This window comes from Chenopodium quinoa, unplaced genomic scaffold (genome assembly GCF_001683475.1).
Source record: "Chenopodium quinoa cultivar QQ74 unplaced genomic scaffold, ASM168347v1, whole genome shotgun sequence".
Classification (NCBI taxonomy): Eukaryota; Viridiplantae; Streptophyta; class Magnoliopsida; order Caryophyllales; family Amaranthaceae; genus Chenopodium; species Chenopodium quinoa.
The window spans coordinates 1751149-1771486 of NW_018743669.1; the positions used below are offsets into that span (position 1 = coordinate 1751149).

At 32.5% G+C, this 20338-nt stretch overlaps 2 protein-coding genes across 2 annotated transcripts; both read right to left on the reverse strand.

Moving 5' to 3' along the window:
- Window positions 1-29: 29 nt before the first annotated feature.
- Window positions 30-1399, reverse strand: LOC110683531. The gene is made up of 2 exons (XM_021859923.1): window positions 1022-1399; window positions 30-504 (listed from the first exon to the last, which is right to left on the reverse strand). Exons 1-2 carry the CDS (start codon window positions 1327-1329, stop codon window positions 402-404), a joined length of 411 nt encoding a protein of 136 aa, XP_021715615.1. The 5' UTR covers window positions 1330-1399; the 3' UTR covers window positions 30-401.
- Window positions 1400-6705: 5306 nt separating this feature from the next.
- Window positions 6706-19214, reverse strand: LOC110683532 (serine/threonine-protein kinase TOUSLED-like). Its single transcript, XM_021859924.1, has 16 exons — window positions 18108-19214; window positions 16468-16554; window positions 15418-15624; window positions 15138-15188; window positions 14724-14831; window positions 14593-14637; window positions 14344-14456; window positions 11304-11370; window positions 11118-11184; window positions 9920-10017; window positions 9667-9846; window positions 9282-9492; window positions 8913-9177; window positions 8020-8074; window positions 7620-7781; window positions 6706-7174 (listed from the first exon to the last, which is right to left on the reverse strand). The coding sequence occupies exons 1-16, from the start codon at window positions 18345-18347 to the stop codon at window positions 7079-7081; spliced, it is 2052 nt and encodes a 683-aa protein (XP_021715616.1). The 5' UTR covers window positions 18348-19214; the 3' UTR covers window positions 6706-7078.
- Window positions 19215-20338: the final 1124 nt, after the last annotated feature.

Sequence of the window (20338 nt, forward strand, 5' to 3'; positions counted from 1 at the left end):
TAGCTTATAATAGGGGTGAAATCTCAAAATCACTGAATTGTTACGTCATATTTCCATACACAATGCAATATCTAAAGAATATACAAGTAGAATTTTATCTAAGCTACTTCTACAGTTGTACATAGTACCTTTTTATTAATAACGGTACATCTTACATACAAGTTATAAGTACCTTTTCAATAGTGCATAATACTTCAATTCATATAATGAAATTCACTATAATATAACATGATGTGCAAGAAAGTATGAAGCAAATTAGTGAATTATAACATTTTTTTCATTATTATCGGATGTTTACATCATATTGATGAGTAATGACCATAAGTCGCTTGAATAAGACTATATAAGAAACCTCGGCAGGCTTGTAAACATGAAACCACGAAGGACAAAAGCTCCATGCATCATTCATCTAATTCGAGAGGCTTGAAATATTTCCTGTCGATAAGATATGTTCCAATGCTCAAACGTATAGCCCATACATCCATAGGTTTCCTAGAAATAATCCTGTCATATAACATAATTTTTTTTTGCATGATTATTTCATATTGGAATTATATCAAGAAACTACAAAAAGAATACATTAACTAATAATACACGTCCATTCAAAAAAAAAAAAAAAAAAAACTAATAATACACGTAAATTTCAGTCAAGTGTTATGTCAAAGTGGCAAATAGGCCACAATTTTCACAATAAATCCCGATTAATAAAAAATAAAATAAAAATTTGAATTTTTAAAGTATAGAAATCATATTTCACAAAATTCCTAACAATATACTAGTATTTTTGTGCCTTTTATTATATCATTGTGTTAATAAACACGAATAACTACCAATCACTACTATCCGTATAATTTTTTTAAGGGACTCTAATAAGTATCAAAATTTCACTTTGTATTGTTTTGCTTCACATCATCGTGTATAATATATATCCCGTACATTAACATAGTTATGCTTTAGTTTCACAAAATTCGTAGCAATATAATTTTGTGCTTTTTATTAAAGACGGAGTAGGAATTTTTACCTTCCAACATCGCCGGTGTTAACTAAGCCAGTATTGAGTCTAAGGCAAGGAACAGAAGCAGCAGTTTTGATCATTTGAGGAGCCTCAGTAATGATAACTGGAGAACCTACGCTCAATTTAGACGCATCTTTCTTTGTAGTCTCTTTAGGGAATGATTGTTCATTCAGCTCACACTTGGACGCAAAGCCATCGGTTCGGGTTCGGGTTCGAGTTTGAATTCTGATTATAGGTTGTAGATAAGTCACCGTTGAAGATATTTGAGGACATGGGAGTGGCTTACATTTGATGGAGGATAAAGAGAGTGACATTGGTGAGCACAAATTTTACTCTTAGAAGAATAGTTTACGGAGAGAAGGAAAGAAATAACAAAAAGTTTTGTGTGGCTCTTGTGAAATTTTGATGATGTTGGGACCTTTTGTCTTATTAGAAAATGTCAAAATCATGGATTGATTCAAAGTAATTCATAAAGTTTAGGATAGGAATATGATATTTATTTGTTAGTTAGAAATCCTATAATCCATTTCCTAAGAGTAACTACAATGATTGGCTAATTCATATAATAGCTTGTTAAGTTGTTATGTCAAATCATTTTTGTAAGCTACAACAATTCTACCTATTTGTTGCTCCAATGGTTAACCTAGTTATAAATTAATTTATTTTTAAATTTAAAATATTTTTTATCTAATAAATATCTACCAAGCTAATTAGCTCTACAAAGCTAATTTGCTTGCCAAAGCTAATCAGTAAGATGTGCAACAATGGTATAGCTATTAGTTTAAGAGTTTTAATATTTGCAAGCTAGTCCCTTTTTTCAACAATTGGAGTTGCTCTAAGTATTAGCACAGTAAGAGCAACTCCAATGGCAAGCTAATTGTCAAATTAGCTTGCCATGCCACCTAAGATTGCAAAGCTATTATTCCTGCCAGCTAATTCATACCACAATAGTTAGGCTAATTAATATTTAGATTTTTCACCTTTATTTTTTAAATAATTAGTATTTAATTAGTGACAATTAATTTCTAAGCTAATTAGCTTAGCTAAGCTAATTTGCTTGACATTAGCTTGACCAAGCTAATTATTGAATATACTCCAATGGTTGGGCTATTAGCTTGAAAATTATTAAAATTGCAAGCTAATCCTTGAAAGCAACCATTGGAGTTGCTCTAAGCATGTTTAGTGGACCATGATCCCATTAGTATTTCCTTTATTTTAGCTTGAGTTGGTTTGTTTGTTGTCTATATTAATGCTTCTTTCATACTTATATTGAATTAGTGCAATATAATGAAATATCTTTTTTCTTACGAAATTCTATAGAATACAATTCCTCAATGTGATTAAGCAAAATCAATGTTGGCAAATTTTCTTTTTTGGTGTACAAACAAGAAGTGATAAAAAAAAAAAGTAATTAATTTTTCCATACTTGTATGTTAAGGCATCACAAAAAAAATTGCAATTTTTTTTAAAAAAAATATATACATAGGAACATTGATTTAATAATATCAATTTTAGTCGATTTTCTTTTAATAACCCCAATTTTTTTTTTGTTATTCAACAAATATTATTATTGTAAATAAATTATTTTAGATGCACTAAACTAATTTTAGTGATTCCTAAAAAAAAAAAAAAAAAAAAACAACTAATTTTAGTGACAATTGGTCTGGTATGGACCCGGTCTACAATAAATTATTGTAGACCCAAAATTTGACACTTTCAAATAATATAATCCCATTGTGGATGATATAATCACTTTTTTAGACAATATAGTTATCTTTTTGTGAGTCATATTTTGAATTATATAATCTCATATTAAACCATTTAATGGGATTATATAATTATCTTTAGGATGATAAATTTAAAAATCATCTTTTGAATGATGTAATTTACCATTCCATACTTTTTATAATGATAAATTTACTTTTTGAGTGATACATTTACATAACAGTTTCAGAATGATATAATCACTTTTGTACTAATATAATCACATTTCGTATGATATAATTATATTCGTATGGTATACTAGAAGGTTGGGTCTACAATAAGTTATTGTAGACCGGGTCTATTCTAGTCTTTACCCGAAACCTCCTATTATATCCGTTCATTAAATTTATTGATTTTTATTGATTAAAACTTTACATATTTTAATAAGCTTAACTTAGTTTCAATATCTTGTCAAAAAAGAAAAACCTAGTTTTAATAAAATGAAATTAATATTAATGAACTTAAATTATTTTGACGGAATATTATTTGAATGGTGAAAAGATAAATTGAACAAGGCCTAATTCTTCAAAAAATTGAGAAAATGCATGAGACCTAAACTAAAGCTAGTTAATTTCATCTCATTATACAACCCAAATATAAACTTATTACTTTTATATTTTTAGAGTTGCTAAACAATGCTCACATTTTACGTACTAACGTCTTATTTTAAATGAATTACAATATTGTTACGTCCCACATTTAACTTTAATCAAAACCCGCCAACATTAAATTATTTCTAAAAAAAAAAACAATAGAATAGTAATCTCTCTGTTAAAAAAATGTAACAAAATAAAAGTAGTTGAGAGAATTGAAGGAGTGAATATGAAATTAATAAAGTATGGTTTATGTTGGGTCTACTAGTTGAGAAAAACGAATTAAATATTGTAAAAAAATTTCTAAATAAGGAAATTGAGCAAGTATTTTAAAACGGCCAAAAACGTAAAGTGGAGCAAGTATTTAAAATTGTAGAGAGTAAGCACTAGACATACCTTAAAAAAAAATCATATAAACAATAAACATACATTAAATGGTAAACCACAACCTTTAATAAAACCCGACGAACATAATAATCAAAATCAGAGTAAGCACTAGACATACCTTTTACAAAAATTAAAATAACACATGTAAACTTTGAACATATATAACAAATTTAAACCACGACCATTTATTTATCAAAATTAAACCTGCCAAAAAAAAAAAAAAAAATGAAACAAATAGAGTAATAAGGAGTAAGTGCTAGACATGCTTTAAAAAAGAGTCATGTAAACTAGTGTATGATGTAGAACAAGTTCCTATTAAAAGTTATTGGTCAACGATTTATCGAATCCAAAAATTGTGTGCTGCTAGAGGTGAGGTAGATATTAAAAACGATACTACACATACCATATCAGTTACAGTGGTGGACCACTGTCAGGTATTCACCATTCATTTTACAAGTAGTTATAATGGTTTTAATTAAATCTTATGTTATTGAGTTGTGAGATAGACAATTACTTGTATGAGCCAAGGAGTAGTAATAGATGGAAACAAAAGAAAGAGGCGAAATATGTCGTCGAAGGTGTAACAGGTTTGGAAAAAGGTTTTATCGGAATATATACTAATTAACCTAAAAAACGGATTGTTTGGGGTGAAAATTAAGTTTGGATATCACGTATTAGTTTGCGCAGCATTATTCATGTTTTAGACAATGCTATATAAAATCTTTTTTATTATATACTAACTTAAGCCTCGTACCCTGTACGGTAAGTTCAATTTTATTTTTAAAAAATTAATTCTATTTAGTAAATAAAGTTTGATACAATATACACATCAATATATTGAAAAATATGTTGTAATAATCTATATTAAAAGGCAAAGCAAAAGATTAATACGAAGTATATATATATATATATATATATATATATATATATATATATATATATATATATATATATATATATATATATATATATATATATATATATATATATATATATATATATATATATATATATATATATATATATATAACATTTAGTGTTATAAAGGTTATTTTACTCTTTTATAAGTGATTTTATAATTTAATATGATGAAAAATTTAAGTGACACTATGTTAAAATCATTTATAATCAATTTTTTTTTTAAAAAAATCTAATAATTATTTGTTTAAAAGAAAAATAAAAAGAGTTAGAATAATATTTAAAATGTGTATGGAAAAATTAAGAACACTATATATAAACAAAATATTTACGATTTTCATTAAAATGGAATATAAATTTAGAGGGAAAACACAACACCAAAATGTTTTATTATTAATTTATTGATTGTTTACGCATTATTTTTTTTTAATTTTTGATAAAACTAATAATAATACACAATATAAAAAACTTTATATGGTATTGTCTAAAATGTGAAATAGTTGGTATTATTTTTCAAATTTTCCATAAATTAAACTTGTATGATAATGAGTCAATTGTATATTTCTACATAATTTGTTAATACATAAATAATTTAAATATAATTTTTTTCATGTTGATTGATTTACTTATTATCAGGTGGTTGTCCTTCGTTTTGTTTCGTCGGAATATAATAAACTATTCTGATCACGATGGTAGAAAATATACCCTTGTATATTATTTACATGTTTGGAAACTTTGAGAGTTATGAATTGGATATTTTGTTATTGACGTCCAAGGTAGATAATTATCTATATGCAATCAACTCAAAAAATATTTGGCAGGAAATTAAATGGGCTAAAATATTGAAGGCGCATTATTACTTGAACGATAATTTGATGGATCTTATAGACGTGTTCCGGAAGACTTGACTGGGTCAAACATTAGTTCTGAACTCAGTAAATTAATGTATGCAATGATCGGGTTGCATAAGAATATAAATTAAATCTCGAATTTCACATGTAATCGTGTAAACGTGTTTTAGTTTATTAGATAAACAACAATGGAATATTCTTTTATTTATAAGATGTTTAGAAAAACCATTTTATGTGCACGAAATGTGTATTTTATCCAAATCTAAACATGTTTGGGGTGTAGTTCACAAAGAGTGTTATAATTTGTAGAAAATAATTAGAAAAGAGTAAAAAAGTTTACAATATATTTAAACAAAATACCAACTAAACTAAAGAGAAATAATTAAATATATTGTATCTGAGAAAATTTATATGAAAATAATAGGTTCTAACTTAAACAAAATAACAAATCAAACTATATTGAAACAGAGAGAATGTGAATGGATGTAGGCATGTAGCTATACTCTAATCATTTCTTTCCGATTAAAGCAAAGTCTTATGCATTTTTCATGCAATTCACGACCGAGGTAGTATGGATTGATCCATACTAGTTAATTGCAGCACTTAACAAACATGAAATAGCACAGAAGTTCACTAAAATTATATAGTGCCAATAAAAATTAAAGCTTCAAATAATAGAGGTAGTATATCTTATATATCAAGAAAATACAAATTTGTTTTCATGATAAATTTGTAGCCTTTATCTAAGAGTATAATTGTCCATTCGCATAGAGAAGTATGGATACGTTTGTAATTTTAATAATTAACACTATTAAGCTTGAGGAAAACCGTTAATGGCGGAAATTTACTTCGATAGCTTCACTAGGAATTTCATGAAATTCAATTATAGAAATTTAAGCTTAGGGGGAACCTTAGGAAAATGTCACCCCTATCCTTTGGAATTGACCTTGCCCTTATTTCTCCATTTTTCCTCAAGGTTTTCATTTGGTTCGGCAACAAAGCCGTTGGAAATGGTGGTTGGCATTTAGGTGTAGGGTGAGTGATCGAGGATGAAGAAGAAGGTGGGAGGTGAAGGAAAGCTTTGAATCCTTCAATGGCAGACCGGTGTGAATTGGGGGAGGAAGATGGAGTTAACGCAGTCCATTTAATTTTAAAGCTTATAAAAAAAAATTAACACTTTAGCACACTTTCCAACTCGATATATTTACTGTAATGCCACTAGATAAATGCCCCATGTTTATCATCAAGATAAATGGGAGCTCCCCAAACTTGCTATAGACAAACATAAAGCCACCAACATCATTAGAAATAAACAGACTTCCACTGTTCCACATTTACAAATATCAATATAAGTTTCACTTTAGGTAACTATTACTAAACTTCTTTTGAAGTACCAAAAAATATGCTAAATAATGAAGGCTTGCGCATTCTCAACTTCTATGCACAATCTATACAAAAAAGCCTTCAGCCGTTTAGATGTCTGAAATATAGTATTCGACAGAAAAACTCTCTTTTGGCCACATCCTCCACAACTTTCTTGGTTATAACAATTACTTCTTTGCATATGTTAAATACGGATCCAGAGCAATACTCAATACATCGGGCCTCTCAGCTTGATTGTAGGTTAAACAACGACGTATCAATTCCTACAGATCAAGAGAAAGAGACAGCGGTTATGCTCATTGTTCAAAACAGAAATATTTTCACAGATCAGTAAATAACACCCCTAATAACTAAAGAAAGTAGGATGAAATTATCTCACGCTAAGATTAATCAAAGCCACTAAAAGTTACCCTTCTATAAGTAAGAAACCACTCCAAAAATAGAAAAAGTCACTCCAGTCTCACAATATGTAGTTAGACTGTTATATCACAACTTTGCCTAATGACCCACCCACAGAAGGGAAGGGAAAATAACAGCCCACACTAACGTAAACATTTTACTGGTAACTTGGAATGTCAGAAATAGACTTGACTGCTTGAGAATAAGACAGAAATAAAAAGATCTATGACAGACATGGAATGGCAGGTTGTTACACACACAACATTTCAAATCCAATGGGATCATTGCTTGAAAAAGATGTGGCCTTACTTTTGCCTCGCTCGAGACACTAGGTCTAGTAGGGAAGTCCACCTTATTTGCTTTAATAATGGTATCCTCCCGTAAAATTCGTTCCTGACTTTGATCATGGCCAAAAGGACGTCTTCCAAAAAGCATTTGGTAAAACAGAACACCGGCTGACCAAACATCTACCTGTTTCAAAGCATTGGAGTCAGAAAATGGCCAGATGAACATTTTCCCAAAAAAAAAAAAAAAAAGGACAATTGAGTATTTAGTGCAGACGACCATAGTAACACCCATAATTTGCACCCAATGAGCAGCAGTTAAAAAGCAAGCCGCAAAAGTCCAATAGTCCATGATACCATATGGATTTGACTAAAGAGATTATATAGCTTAAATCTACAATTGAACACATCAAAGACAGGCATACCTTTGAGGATATGAGTGGTATCTTGTTAAGCTCAAAGCACTCAGGCGGCAGATACCTGAGCAAATAATAAATAAAATAAAATAAAATAAAAGTATAAAAATTTTGCTTCCTGACAAATGAAAGTTACCTTAATTAAAAATTAAAAAATGAAATACTACCCTCTGCATTTAGAGATCAGCACCGATTCCCTAGTTGCATGTATATATGCTACTCATGGGTATCACTGCTTTCAGACCATGAGACCATTGGACTGACCAAATTCTAGCAACAATGTAGACACTCACATACCAGGGAATGGGAATATCATGCACAAGTTAAATACCATTTGAAGAGCCTCAATAAGTTCAAGTTTAGTAAACATAAAACATTTAATAACTTGATTTTTGTAATTTATTTAAGATCAAGAAGAGTTCACAACTATACAAAAGCCAATTTAAAAAATCATTAATGTTGAAAATTATTACAGTTACAGATCATTTTTGTAGGGGATTTTTTTATTTTTTTATTTTTTTTATTTTTTTTTTTTTTTTTTTTTGACAAAGATTTCATAACGAAAGGCATAAATTACTTTTTATAAGAGCTAAACAAACCTACATTACAACCAAAAAATCAAACCACACGCATAATTTTGTAGTTAAAATAATGCAATTGCAATTCATAGATGCTAGATCAGTATAAACTACTGTTAACCTATGTAGCAAACTCACATACAATCAATTTGAAAGCTTAAACATAGCAAAGAAGAAGATTGTCATAACTCCATAAACACGAGAAGAGAAAAGCACTTAGAACCCACATTTCATTACGTCAGTTGTATTATTGTTCAATCTTATTATAGAGAACCCACATCCATGATATTTTAGAAAAAATGTATTATATCCAACATGGCTCACCAATAGGTACCCGCTCCTTGGGAAGTAAGCTCCATGCCCTGCGATCCAACATCATTTTCAACTATTTTACTCAGACCAAAGTCTGTCAATTTGGAAACTCCAAGCTCATCAAAAAGAACATTGCCAGGCTTCAAATCATAATGAATGATCTTTTGTGCTCTCTTGTTCAAGTAAACAAGACCTTGGAATATCTGCACGATGATTATTCTTGCTTCCTTTTCTGGTAATACTGGTGTTATCTTAAGAATAGCATCTAGATCTTTGCCTGAAAAAAGGTGTGTCATTTTTAAAAAGAAAATAAAGATTTAAAGCTTGAATTGAAGAAAAGAATACTTGTACTAATTCAAAGCAGAAGTCACATTAGTTTACCAGAACAAAACTCCAAGACAGTGCAGAATGTATTCTGATCAATCTCAAAGGTATCCCAAAGACGAACAATGTTATTATGTACCAAAGTCTTGTGAATGTTGTACTCCCGAATAGCATGCCTGATGTAGCTTTGCTTCTTTTCTTCACTCCATTGGGCATTCAGACCATGAAGCTTACAAGCCACGTACCGATGATCTACCAAATCAAAAGCCTGCCAGAAATTTCTTACTTCAAATCACTGCAAAAAGTTATATGCTCACATTGCCCATAGAGGCAAAGAATGAAAAACAAAAGAAAGAAATTTCCGTATTTTTCCCTTAGAAGACTATCATGAAATGCAATGCAGGTGACAATTCTGTACTTCTGTTATTATCAAGATACAAACCTTGTAAACCTCACTGAATCCCCCTTTGCCTAAGAGATTCAAAAGGGCATATCGACGATTTAGGATCGGAAAATTGTTGAAACGAGAACCATCCTCATCTCTTATGCGCTTCATCTCACGTATAAGCCTACCCTTATCCAACTCATAACGGTCCCTCTCCCGCAATACCACTTCTTCCTCCTTCAGACAAACATAGAGTAAGCTGCAACTGTAAAATCCAGAAACTTTAAAGATTAAAATGTAGGAGAAGTACCCTCTTGATACTTGCTAGACGAGATTTATAGATTTCATCCTGAATAAAATAGTCTTCCTCTTGGGTACCCGACTCCAAGTCACCTCCGTCACTCTTATCTGTACGAAACATTAGACACCCAAAAGACTGATAAGCAATTAAAAAAAAAAAAAAAAAAACGTGACAGTTATAAATTTTGTTTCATCATTAAACTTTACATTCACAAATTTCGATGTGTAGGAATACTGTCAGAGCAGGAATGTGGGAAGGGAAAAATAAAGCTAAGATAGACCCAGGGGCTTGACCACGTGGAAATTTGACATTAATGCCTAAGTGGTAAGTACACCATATAATTCAACCATGGTTAACAATGAAATAACAAGAATTAACTATTTATACAAAAGCCTGCTGATGAACATTATAGCAACAAATTCTCAAAATGAGTAACTGGAAGACAGGAAGAGTTGTCAGCGGAAGCAGCAATTCTTTTTTATTTTATTTTTTTAAAAAGCACTTCAAACCGATAAAAGCCTCCCATTTAATTTCACGTGAAGTTACAAAAAGTCAACTAATGTTAAGTCTAGGACAACAGGCCTATCAGGCAGATCAATTCATCTGATAGACCAACTGAAGTCTTGCTTGAGTGACAGAAGTTGACATCAAGCGACTAAAGTCACATTATTGATTAACTAGTACATCTAACTGAGTGACAATAGGTCATCCAATTGAGTTCTGATATCAATTAATTGCAGATTTTTAAGTATAAAAAGTTACTGGCCCAGCTATTTATTGCAGTAAATATTTCTTCCACGGACACCTAGACCTAATTGTCACACGTGCCATTTTTAGATAAAATTTTATAAAGAAGGGTAATTACGTATGCAGCCCTCGAGGCTGTATAACCACTTGGCCTGTATATAAGCATCTAACTTCCAGTTTTGCTAGAAGTAAATAATATGTGATTTAACCTAAATATATGTTACTTCTGACTTCTTAATTGCATCCTTAAGGGCTGTATATATTATTTTCCTATACATAAAATTCCACTTTGGACCAATCCAAATTGCCATTTACTAAACAAAAAGAAAAAGAGATTGCATATCATATTGTTTTGACATATATACAAAAGCTTTATTACTCTTAGACTATCATTATGGAACCCATTATTGAGCGGGATAAAGGACTAAAAAATCATTACTCGAATAAAATAAATCTATACCAGATTGCCGTTTTCTCAATAATTTCCGTTGCCTCTCAACTGTTTCCTTTGCCTCCAACAATTGTTTCTAAAAGAAATTCAGCATTAGTATATTGTGAAAAAAAAAAATGGAGCAAACAATATTCCAGCCAAAATGAGGCGCGGCGAAATAAAGGTTGCCAATGGAAGAACTTTCACAGCACTTACAAGGTGAGAAGTGATGTCCTTTAGTGCCTGCCCATCCTCCCATGTCTCAGATATTACAGTTCCTGCCCTGTAAAGATAAAGAACGAACAAAATTACTAATAGTTGAGGACACTGTATACTGCCTTTGAAGTTAAAGGGAAAGTTTTATCAGCCAGCTTTGTTATATGGGTCATAAATTTTAGAAGGATCATATTAAAAAAGATGGAAATAGCAGAGGCACATATGTTGGAATGGAAGTGTGGGAACGAGGGATGAGCATAATAATAAGGCACCTGATATCCGACCCAAAACCAATCAGGAACCGGCGGGTCCAGAGTCCAGACCCGGAATTGGACCCGTGAGAACCAGTTCCAAATCCTTCAAAATCCAAAACTTGGGACTCGGTTTTATCTAGCACCAGTTCCAAATCTTGGAATTTTGGATCCGGTACCCTCTACTCCGCTAGGTACCGGTACTAATGTGAAAAACTAGAAATAATATATTAAAGTTGCATCTACACACAGCCCACATCAAACTATAATTAAACCTACCCCGCCTACAATAATACACACCCGTAAACAACCTCACAATTCATTCATTTTTACTTGAATACCAACTCACAAGTCAGATATAAGCATCTCATTTTCAATATAGGCTTACAGCTTACTATTTTTTTTCTTTGCATTTTCGTCTTTACTCATTTATTTGTATGGAGATTTGTATTTTAGTTTTTACCTTTTTCGTTTAGATCCAGACCGGGCTCTCGAAAGCTCATGTGACCGGAGGTGAGAAGATATGGGATTGAAAAGCGCATGTTAATAATCACCACGTGGCCCTTATGCCCCGAGTGCTCAGCTTCGCTCCAGAAGTGGAACTAACTGGAAGGTCAGTATGGGAAGTCTCTTCGGCTACCTTTCTTCTTGATAAGCCATAATGTTTTATTTAGTTTATCATTTCTTTTAAACTAAGGGAGCTAACACGCGCGATGCGCGCACATAGCTAGTCTTATCTAGAAGCTTTTTTGGCTTGGTCTAATCACAAATTTAGTTGTTGGCAGAATTAATGACAAAAAATATGTAAACAACTATGTTTATGGGTATGAATGTCCAAGACAACTAAAATTAATGCATGAGAGCAAATAAGTACATAATTAAATATTTTAGAGGGTATAATTGTCCAAACACTATTCATTAAAAAACTTGTACATATTAATGAGGGTATATATGTAAATACACATTTTAAACGGTATAATTGGCATTACACTATTCATAAGAGTAATCTTGTATTTTTTATAAGGTAGGGAAATAAGTTAATTATTTGCAGATCTACTACCCTATAAGAGTGCTAATCTTGAGCTGATTTGAACTTTGGAGAATTAAGGGTATTCTTTTTTAGTATTCATCCATGGTGGTGGTGTGCTTTGTGTCGTTTAGAAGGGAGTGTGGAAAGAGGATGATATGACAGGTTTTCAGTGGGAGGGTGAGAGAGGTGGTGTGATGAAAATCGGTGGTGGAGCAGGTGTTTATTTAATAACTTTATCAATGAAATTGAACTGGGTACCAGTTTACCCGAACCGGTTCCGATTCCCAAAAACCGGTTTTGACCAATTCATGGTGCTTGATTCTGCTCACCCCTGGTGGGAACACATCAAAAAACAGAATTTGAAATGAAGATAACAGGAGGAATGTTGAGCAGCATACATAGAGGATAAGTAAAGGAAAACCGATTGTTAGTTTGGGCAGACAATCAGAAGATCAGAAGGCGCACCAGTAAAGTAAGTAGAGGGCTAGGATCAAGGGGATTTCAAAAGCGGCAGAGGAAGACCAAAGGTAACTTGGAAGGAGGGAGTTAAGAAGGAAATGAAAAACTTGGGTTAGCAAAAGCATACAACATTGGCTAGAAAGGAATGGAAGGAGAGAATCATGATTGACAAGTATAGAAGATAATATCTTGGTTCAGTTAACCAACCCTATCTTTGGAATTAACGCTCGGATTGGTGTTCTATGATGCTGTATGCAAGCATCCCTATAACCAACACAGAGCTAGGCCGCTAGCATCATCCACACAAGAATAGAACAAGTTCAAGCATGTATAAGATATTCAATGGATAAAATTTTCCATATCCTATTCCAGCAAGACGTCTATGCACTGCCATTAATTTAGTCAAAGTACATTTTCCCATAACAAACTGTCAGAGCCGATCTCTTCCTTAATCTAATGCATGAGTGTGATTAAATCCCAGACAAAGTCTATAATGCATCAGGAATTTACTGTACAGTCTAGTTCTTCCAGGGATTCATCCACTGCGAGCAATCTTAATGGTGCAAATATCACTCCTCTTACTTTATGGGAAGAGGTTAGGACTTAGGACCAGAAGACATCAGTAATTACAAAATTTTACTATTGCATAAGGTCAATCAATATTCTTGAACTTTATAGAGCATTTGGAGTCCCTTATCATTACATACAAGTCAAGCAGTGAAAAAAATAATAAATGCCAGCAGGCCATAAAAAACAAAGCATACCCACTATAGTTCCATCCCTAAAAGGCCTAAATTATAAAGGCTTTGACAGGTTATACCTTTTCAATAGGAGATCATGTCAACAAATGCATGTACTTAATGCTCTACAGAACCATAATTAATAAAACCTCAGCTATGGACTCCAACACATTGAATGGAAGGAGCGAAGGACTAGTTTTCAAGGAAATCTATTAAGTAGATCAAACACCTAAAGGAGGAATCAGACACTATTCTTTTAATAACAATATCATTTGCCCTGATCCCAACATGTTAATGGACGAGAGAACATCTCAGTGATAGAGATCTGATTACATGTATCCTAGGCAACTTAACAAGCCAGTTACCCACCAGAATTCATGAACATGATTCAATTTTCATTCTCCAGAACTACATTCAACACTGAACAAATTGCCCTTTAAGAACACAATCATCTTAAACAACAATTGATCAAAAGTGCACACTCATCTACTGATCACTATTCTTCTTGGCACACAGGAGAGGAAATGACATAAGAAAATCTCTTGAAGGTAATTACATACCTTATCACTCCGACATTGCCGAGTCTCAATGAATCTTGGCGCACTTTCATCCTTGCTTCTTCTCTCTCAGCTTTTGAAACAGATATAAGCAAATCTGATATGATTTTTGTCCGCTGCATGAGTAAGCTCATAATACAAACAAGTAAAGCGACATATTTTAGTTACTCTCAAGTCTTAACTATGTCACAAGAACAAACAGCAAGAAAGCACAATTTAGGCACCAAGGAATGAAGCGTAGGAAGAACAAACCTTTGGCTTCATTATTTCTTCACAGTCTTTGTGCTCTTTGAGCTCCTGATAAATAATGAAAATAAAGCATAAGTTCCTCGCACATAGAAGCAATTTTTTTTAAACTAACATCCATAAACACTATGATTCACCTTTCCTAATTGATGGCATTGATTCTGGTAATTAGAAACCTCTTCGCGTGATTTGCGCAGCTCCTCTTCCAAAGAGGCAACCTTACTTTGCAAGCAAGCTAGATCATCCTATATTTAAAGAACAAAGAATACAAATGAGATACTTCAATGTAAACATCATACCCACAACGCCACAAGGCCACAAGAAATATTATCTTCTCCATAAGGGTTGCCCATGGAAATATGCAGCTCTAATAGTCACATGTTTCTTTCTTCATTTAGTCTCCTATAGGCTATGATGTCTCTGTTTACCTAATTCCTACTCCATTAACTCCCCACCCCCCAATTTTGTTTGCAAGAAATGAGTGCAACGAAGTGGAAGCTGGAAGAGTATAACTAGTTGTCTTCTAGACACAAGTGACCATAAAAACATACCTTGGACTGAGGGTGGTTGCCATTTGCAAAAAACTCTTGACTTCTCATATCCTGCAAATTGACTCAAATTTAGTAGTGAAAAGTGATATAATCCAACACTAAGGTTCAAACATTGAATAAATTAATTAAACCTGATATTAGTAGAATGTTCAAACATTGAAATACTTAATTAAACCATTAGCAGAATGTTCAAACATTGGATTACTTAGTGAAACCTGATATTAGTAGAATGAAGCTATGTGTATGAAGAAGATGATTGTAAGTAGAAGATGTGCCAAACCTTATAATTTGAATTATCCATCTGGCCATTTGCAGATGACACAGCTGATGGTGATGTCTGGGTTTTAGGATGATCATTTGATCTAGAACCACGGCCACGGCCAGTCGGTCCTTGAGGTCTACCGCGACCTTGTTTTTTCTTGTTAGTATCAGCACCAGATTTGTGGGGCATATCTTCCACAGCCTTTGGCTTTCCATTACTGTCAACCTTACACATTCATCAAAGATCTGGTTACACTAAAATACTTCCTTTGTTTTGTTTTAGTTGCAACATTTTCACTTTTCACATTTGCCAATATAATACTTTAATTGTTAACATTTCTAGTTATGCATTTGTAAAAATAAGATTTTAGTAAAGTATGAATTGCAACAAATCTAACAAGATTCTACAAATATAAATCATGAAATGTGATTAAATTGGAGTATGTGAATAGAACACAATATAGAAGCATTAAATTACATTAGTAATTAGTAATCCCATGACAAGCAATTAATCAACCTAGGTTACAGATTGGTAACAAACAGAAATTTATCATGTTTCAAGAAAAGGTCAATCTAGCACTAAGGCCTAAACATATATACCTTATCTACAGTCAAGAGCCAAACTTGATGCAAAACCTGAAAGTTCATGGCCAAGGAGAAATGAAGATCATAACTTGGCAGAGTATAACCTATAGTGGCATCAACCAAGACTTGGAATTAAAGATTTGGGCTGCATGCAGTTTAAATGTTCTATGATGCAAACTTTTAGAATTTATTTAGTTTTCAAACCAGCTATACAGGGCCCCCAAGCTTTATCACAGACTGATTTGGCCCTACCCCTTTTTAAATCAAGGTGGAAAAGTTCCCAAAATTTTTAACAAATAAATAGCAATCTTTCATCTACATGTCTACTTAATTAACCTAGTTTGTTTCAAGTTTGAAATGCCCACATATAAAAAACAAAAACTATACGTATTACAGGTCTCCTCTTTATCAAATCATTTTTTTTTTTAATCTTTTATACAAGACTTCTTAATCAAATCTAAGTACAGTGTAGGAAAAGAACTACCTCGGCATGATCCAAAATAGATTTATTGTCCTCCTGAAGTTTTTGGCGCTTCCGAATGTTTGCCTGTATGAGAAATTCTCCACCACTCTGTAACATAAGAAGGCAAGAATATCCTCCATGAGAAGAGCATAATTTAAATATGTAAGGCAATAAGGCATCGTTTGATGAAAAATAAGTAAGTTAAGCGTTCAAGATTCATGCAACATGCCAACAAGTATCATAACTCAAACAACCCCTACGCAGTCCCATTCCTACAATCACCACCACCCCCCCCCCCTCAAAAAAAAAAAAGGAAACAGGTAATAACTTTGGATACAAAAAACTATTGTAGACTTGTAGATCACGTCTTTGACCTAGTTTAGCATCATATTATCCTCACAATTAAAATTATCATAGAGGTGCTCTATCCATCTTTTTCAAGATTAAGAACACAAAACAGCCTTCTATTTCCATCGTTTTTACATTATTCTCTTAAAACACAAAACAGCCTTCTATTTCCATCTTTTTTTATATAAAAGTATCCAACATAAAACATTAGATAAATTAAAGATTGCAGTAAGAAAGCTTACATCTACCAATACCATGGGAAAGCTTTCCTACCGTTTGTTTAACTCATTTTCTATATCGGGGTGTTGCATTAGAGTATGAACCACTTTTATTGTATTCCAATTTGGCAACTGCATATTATCTTACCTCTCAAAATTTACACATTTCCACTTACTGACTCTTTCTTTGATTATATTCACCTACCTTTTTACTCAAATCTCTTATACTTTATATACGATTTTCTTACATCTGTTCACTTTTACCAAAAATTCCTGGGAGCAAATATCAAGGGTCAAAATTTTAGATATATAGGAACTACAAGTAATTTTTATTAAAGGAAGTTTCGGAGTAGTTAGTAAGATGTTGCCAAGGTAACTTCCAGAAGAAAGTTCAGGATCAAGACCAAACATAAGGGAATTGGTTGAGTACTTGAATAGCACAATATGATCACACGAATTCATAACGTTATAGGAATAATCCTATTGTTTTCCCACTAAACAAGCTAACATCCATCAAATTTACAAAGAACCCTCGAAGTATATGACAATTGGTTGGTTGGTTACTTAAATAGTTCTCGAATAAGCAGAAAGTTTCTGAACATCAACAACACCTCAATAATGCACTTGGCGCATATATATTTCCAGATACTTGTAACTCTTCTACTGGCATGCCCTACAAAACTCATTTCGACAAAACATTTTGACCAACATACATCCCAATTGTATGTACTATGGTTATTTTATACAAACCTTAGTTCTTTATTTTAAAACTCTTTCTCTGATTGGTTAAGCAACAAAGAATACTCCTCATACTTTCAAACTTTCATATTCATATTCATTCAATATAATTACAGATTACTACTAGCAAGAATTGCAACTATCATCAATCCTGCTTATTCCTGTTTCTACATGACAGCACTACCTAAAGTACCTATCCTAACCATAACTCAAAGAACATTTCGTATTTGAGTAAATCACAATTGCATCAAATTAAACTGGCATAAATTCAACTTCGAAACATATATTCATATACAAAACTTTAATATTTCAATCCGATATAATCAACAAAATAACCAGCCAACAATATACACTTACATCTTCATCGGAGTCACTAGAAGTCGATGCCTCAGGTACATTATCAACAGCATCGAACTTCGACGAACCAGCAGAAGGCCAAACAGTTTGGGCAGGTAAGGGCATTGAGCTGGGTCCCGAACCCGAAATCGATCCCTTGCCCACTAAACGAGCTTCAAGCTTAGCAATCTTAGTGGGCAGGGATTGATCAGACTGATTAGATGAGTTTGAAGAGAAATGGATCAACATATCATCTGACATTTTCGATCCAAACAACTCAGAAAGCACCAAGTAAAGTACCAAACAAATTCGACAAAGAATAATGACTAGTAATAATTCAAAGGAGAGAGAAAAACCCTAAAAAAGAGGGTTAACTTCTGCTTATCCTGAGCATAATAAGCAGAAGGAAATTATCCCCAAATAAAATTGGAATTGCAATAGAATCTCAGCATTTATTGAAACCCTAACTCCAGCAATTTGGGGAAATTGTGAAATTGCGAGAAAGCTTAAGCTAGGAGAAACAGTGAGGAATTTCACACAGAGTAAAGTATATTATGTAGAAATCAATGAAGAATAAATCGTAATTAGAGAGTGTAGTGAAAGGAAGAAGAAATTGAGCAAATTAGGGTATAATTATAAGAGAAAATTAGGGTTCTAGATGAATTGAAGAAGGGGAGAATCGGAAGAATTTGGGGAAACAAATGAAATGAGGAATTGAGATGCGCTGTGTTTTGGTATTGGAGGGAAAACTGAGAATTTTTTTTTATTTTCCCTTTTTTTTTATTTTTTATTTTTTTTTTGTTGCGGAAATTGGACTATTGGAGAAAATTTAGGTCTTAAGTCAAATTAAAGGAGGCATGAAATTTTGTAGACGTACACTGGTACACGTACAAGCTTCAAATTTTTCTCTTTTTTTTAAAAAAAAATGAAAATTTGTCAATTAATTACAACAATTAAAAAAAAAATATAAATTGCAATCCAAGAGTAATACTAACGTTCTTTTTTTTTTTTTTTTAAAGGTACTACTAATAACTTGTTAATTGTCATCCGATCGATCATTGGTAGAAAATTGCTATTTTACTTTGTATATTCTTAAGCGAGACAATTATTAACATGGTTTTTCTAGCCTACTTTGATAATTATGCCCTATGTTACTCGGACTCTTCATTTCATCTCACGTACCCGTGTCGGACTCTTGACACACGGACATGGGTATGACACCCGGACACTTCACTTTTAGTTCAAAATCATGATATTTTTTCACAAAATAGCCGAGTCGAACGCTTGGACACGTACTTGTGTCAGACATGGGTACTAGAGTCCAAGTAACATAGATTATGCCATATTTGGTTCCAAATGTGTCAATTGGATTATGAAATTTGATTGTTTGATACTTTGATTAATACCTTGTAATTCATGTCAAACTACTTTTTGGCTTAATATTCAATAACACATATGGACCTAGATAACAAAACTGGTAAATACCAGTGACACCCCTACTCAAGGTGTACTCTGTCAGCGTAAATAACTAAATACCAGCAATCCCTGGTATGTTTTTGGGTGATTGTGATTGTTGTGAAATCTATTGCACTATTAAGGCCACTAATGGATTAGGTCATGTGTTTGATCTTTACAACCGCAAACGCGACAACCCTGAGTTTATTCAACTGAATAGGGCTGGCTAGCTACACTCGTTATTTGTCACTAACTGGATTTAAAGATGGTCGTTGTGGAGAACAAACTTGATGAACTGGTTAAAAGGCAGCAAGTAATGATTTTTTTTTTTTTTTTTTTTTTGTTCTCCGTTTTTTTATTGGTATACTGTTTTATTGTCTTATCTTACATTTGATGTTTTATGTTTATCTCTGCCGTTTCCTGCTCATCCACAACCTCCAACATTGTTGAATGATGATTGGTAGGTTGCTCTCTCTTAGTTGACGCCACTAGTAGATTAGTCAGGGAAAATACAAGTTGATCTTCGTGATAAACCACAATTGTATGTAAATATACTAACAACATTGAAGTAACGGGTTATATCCCCTAGATAAACATACGTTTACCAAAAAAAGAACAATGGGGCTCCCTCATGACAAAATGAAACATACATTGACAAATACGTACAATCAAAAATGAGAAAAAAAAAAAATAGGAATGGAGGGTGTAGATGACAACAATCGTATTACAATTTATCAATAAAAAGATTAATAGAGATGATTATTATTTTGACCAGAAAGTGGCCTCTAATTATAAAA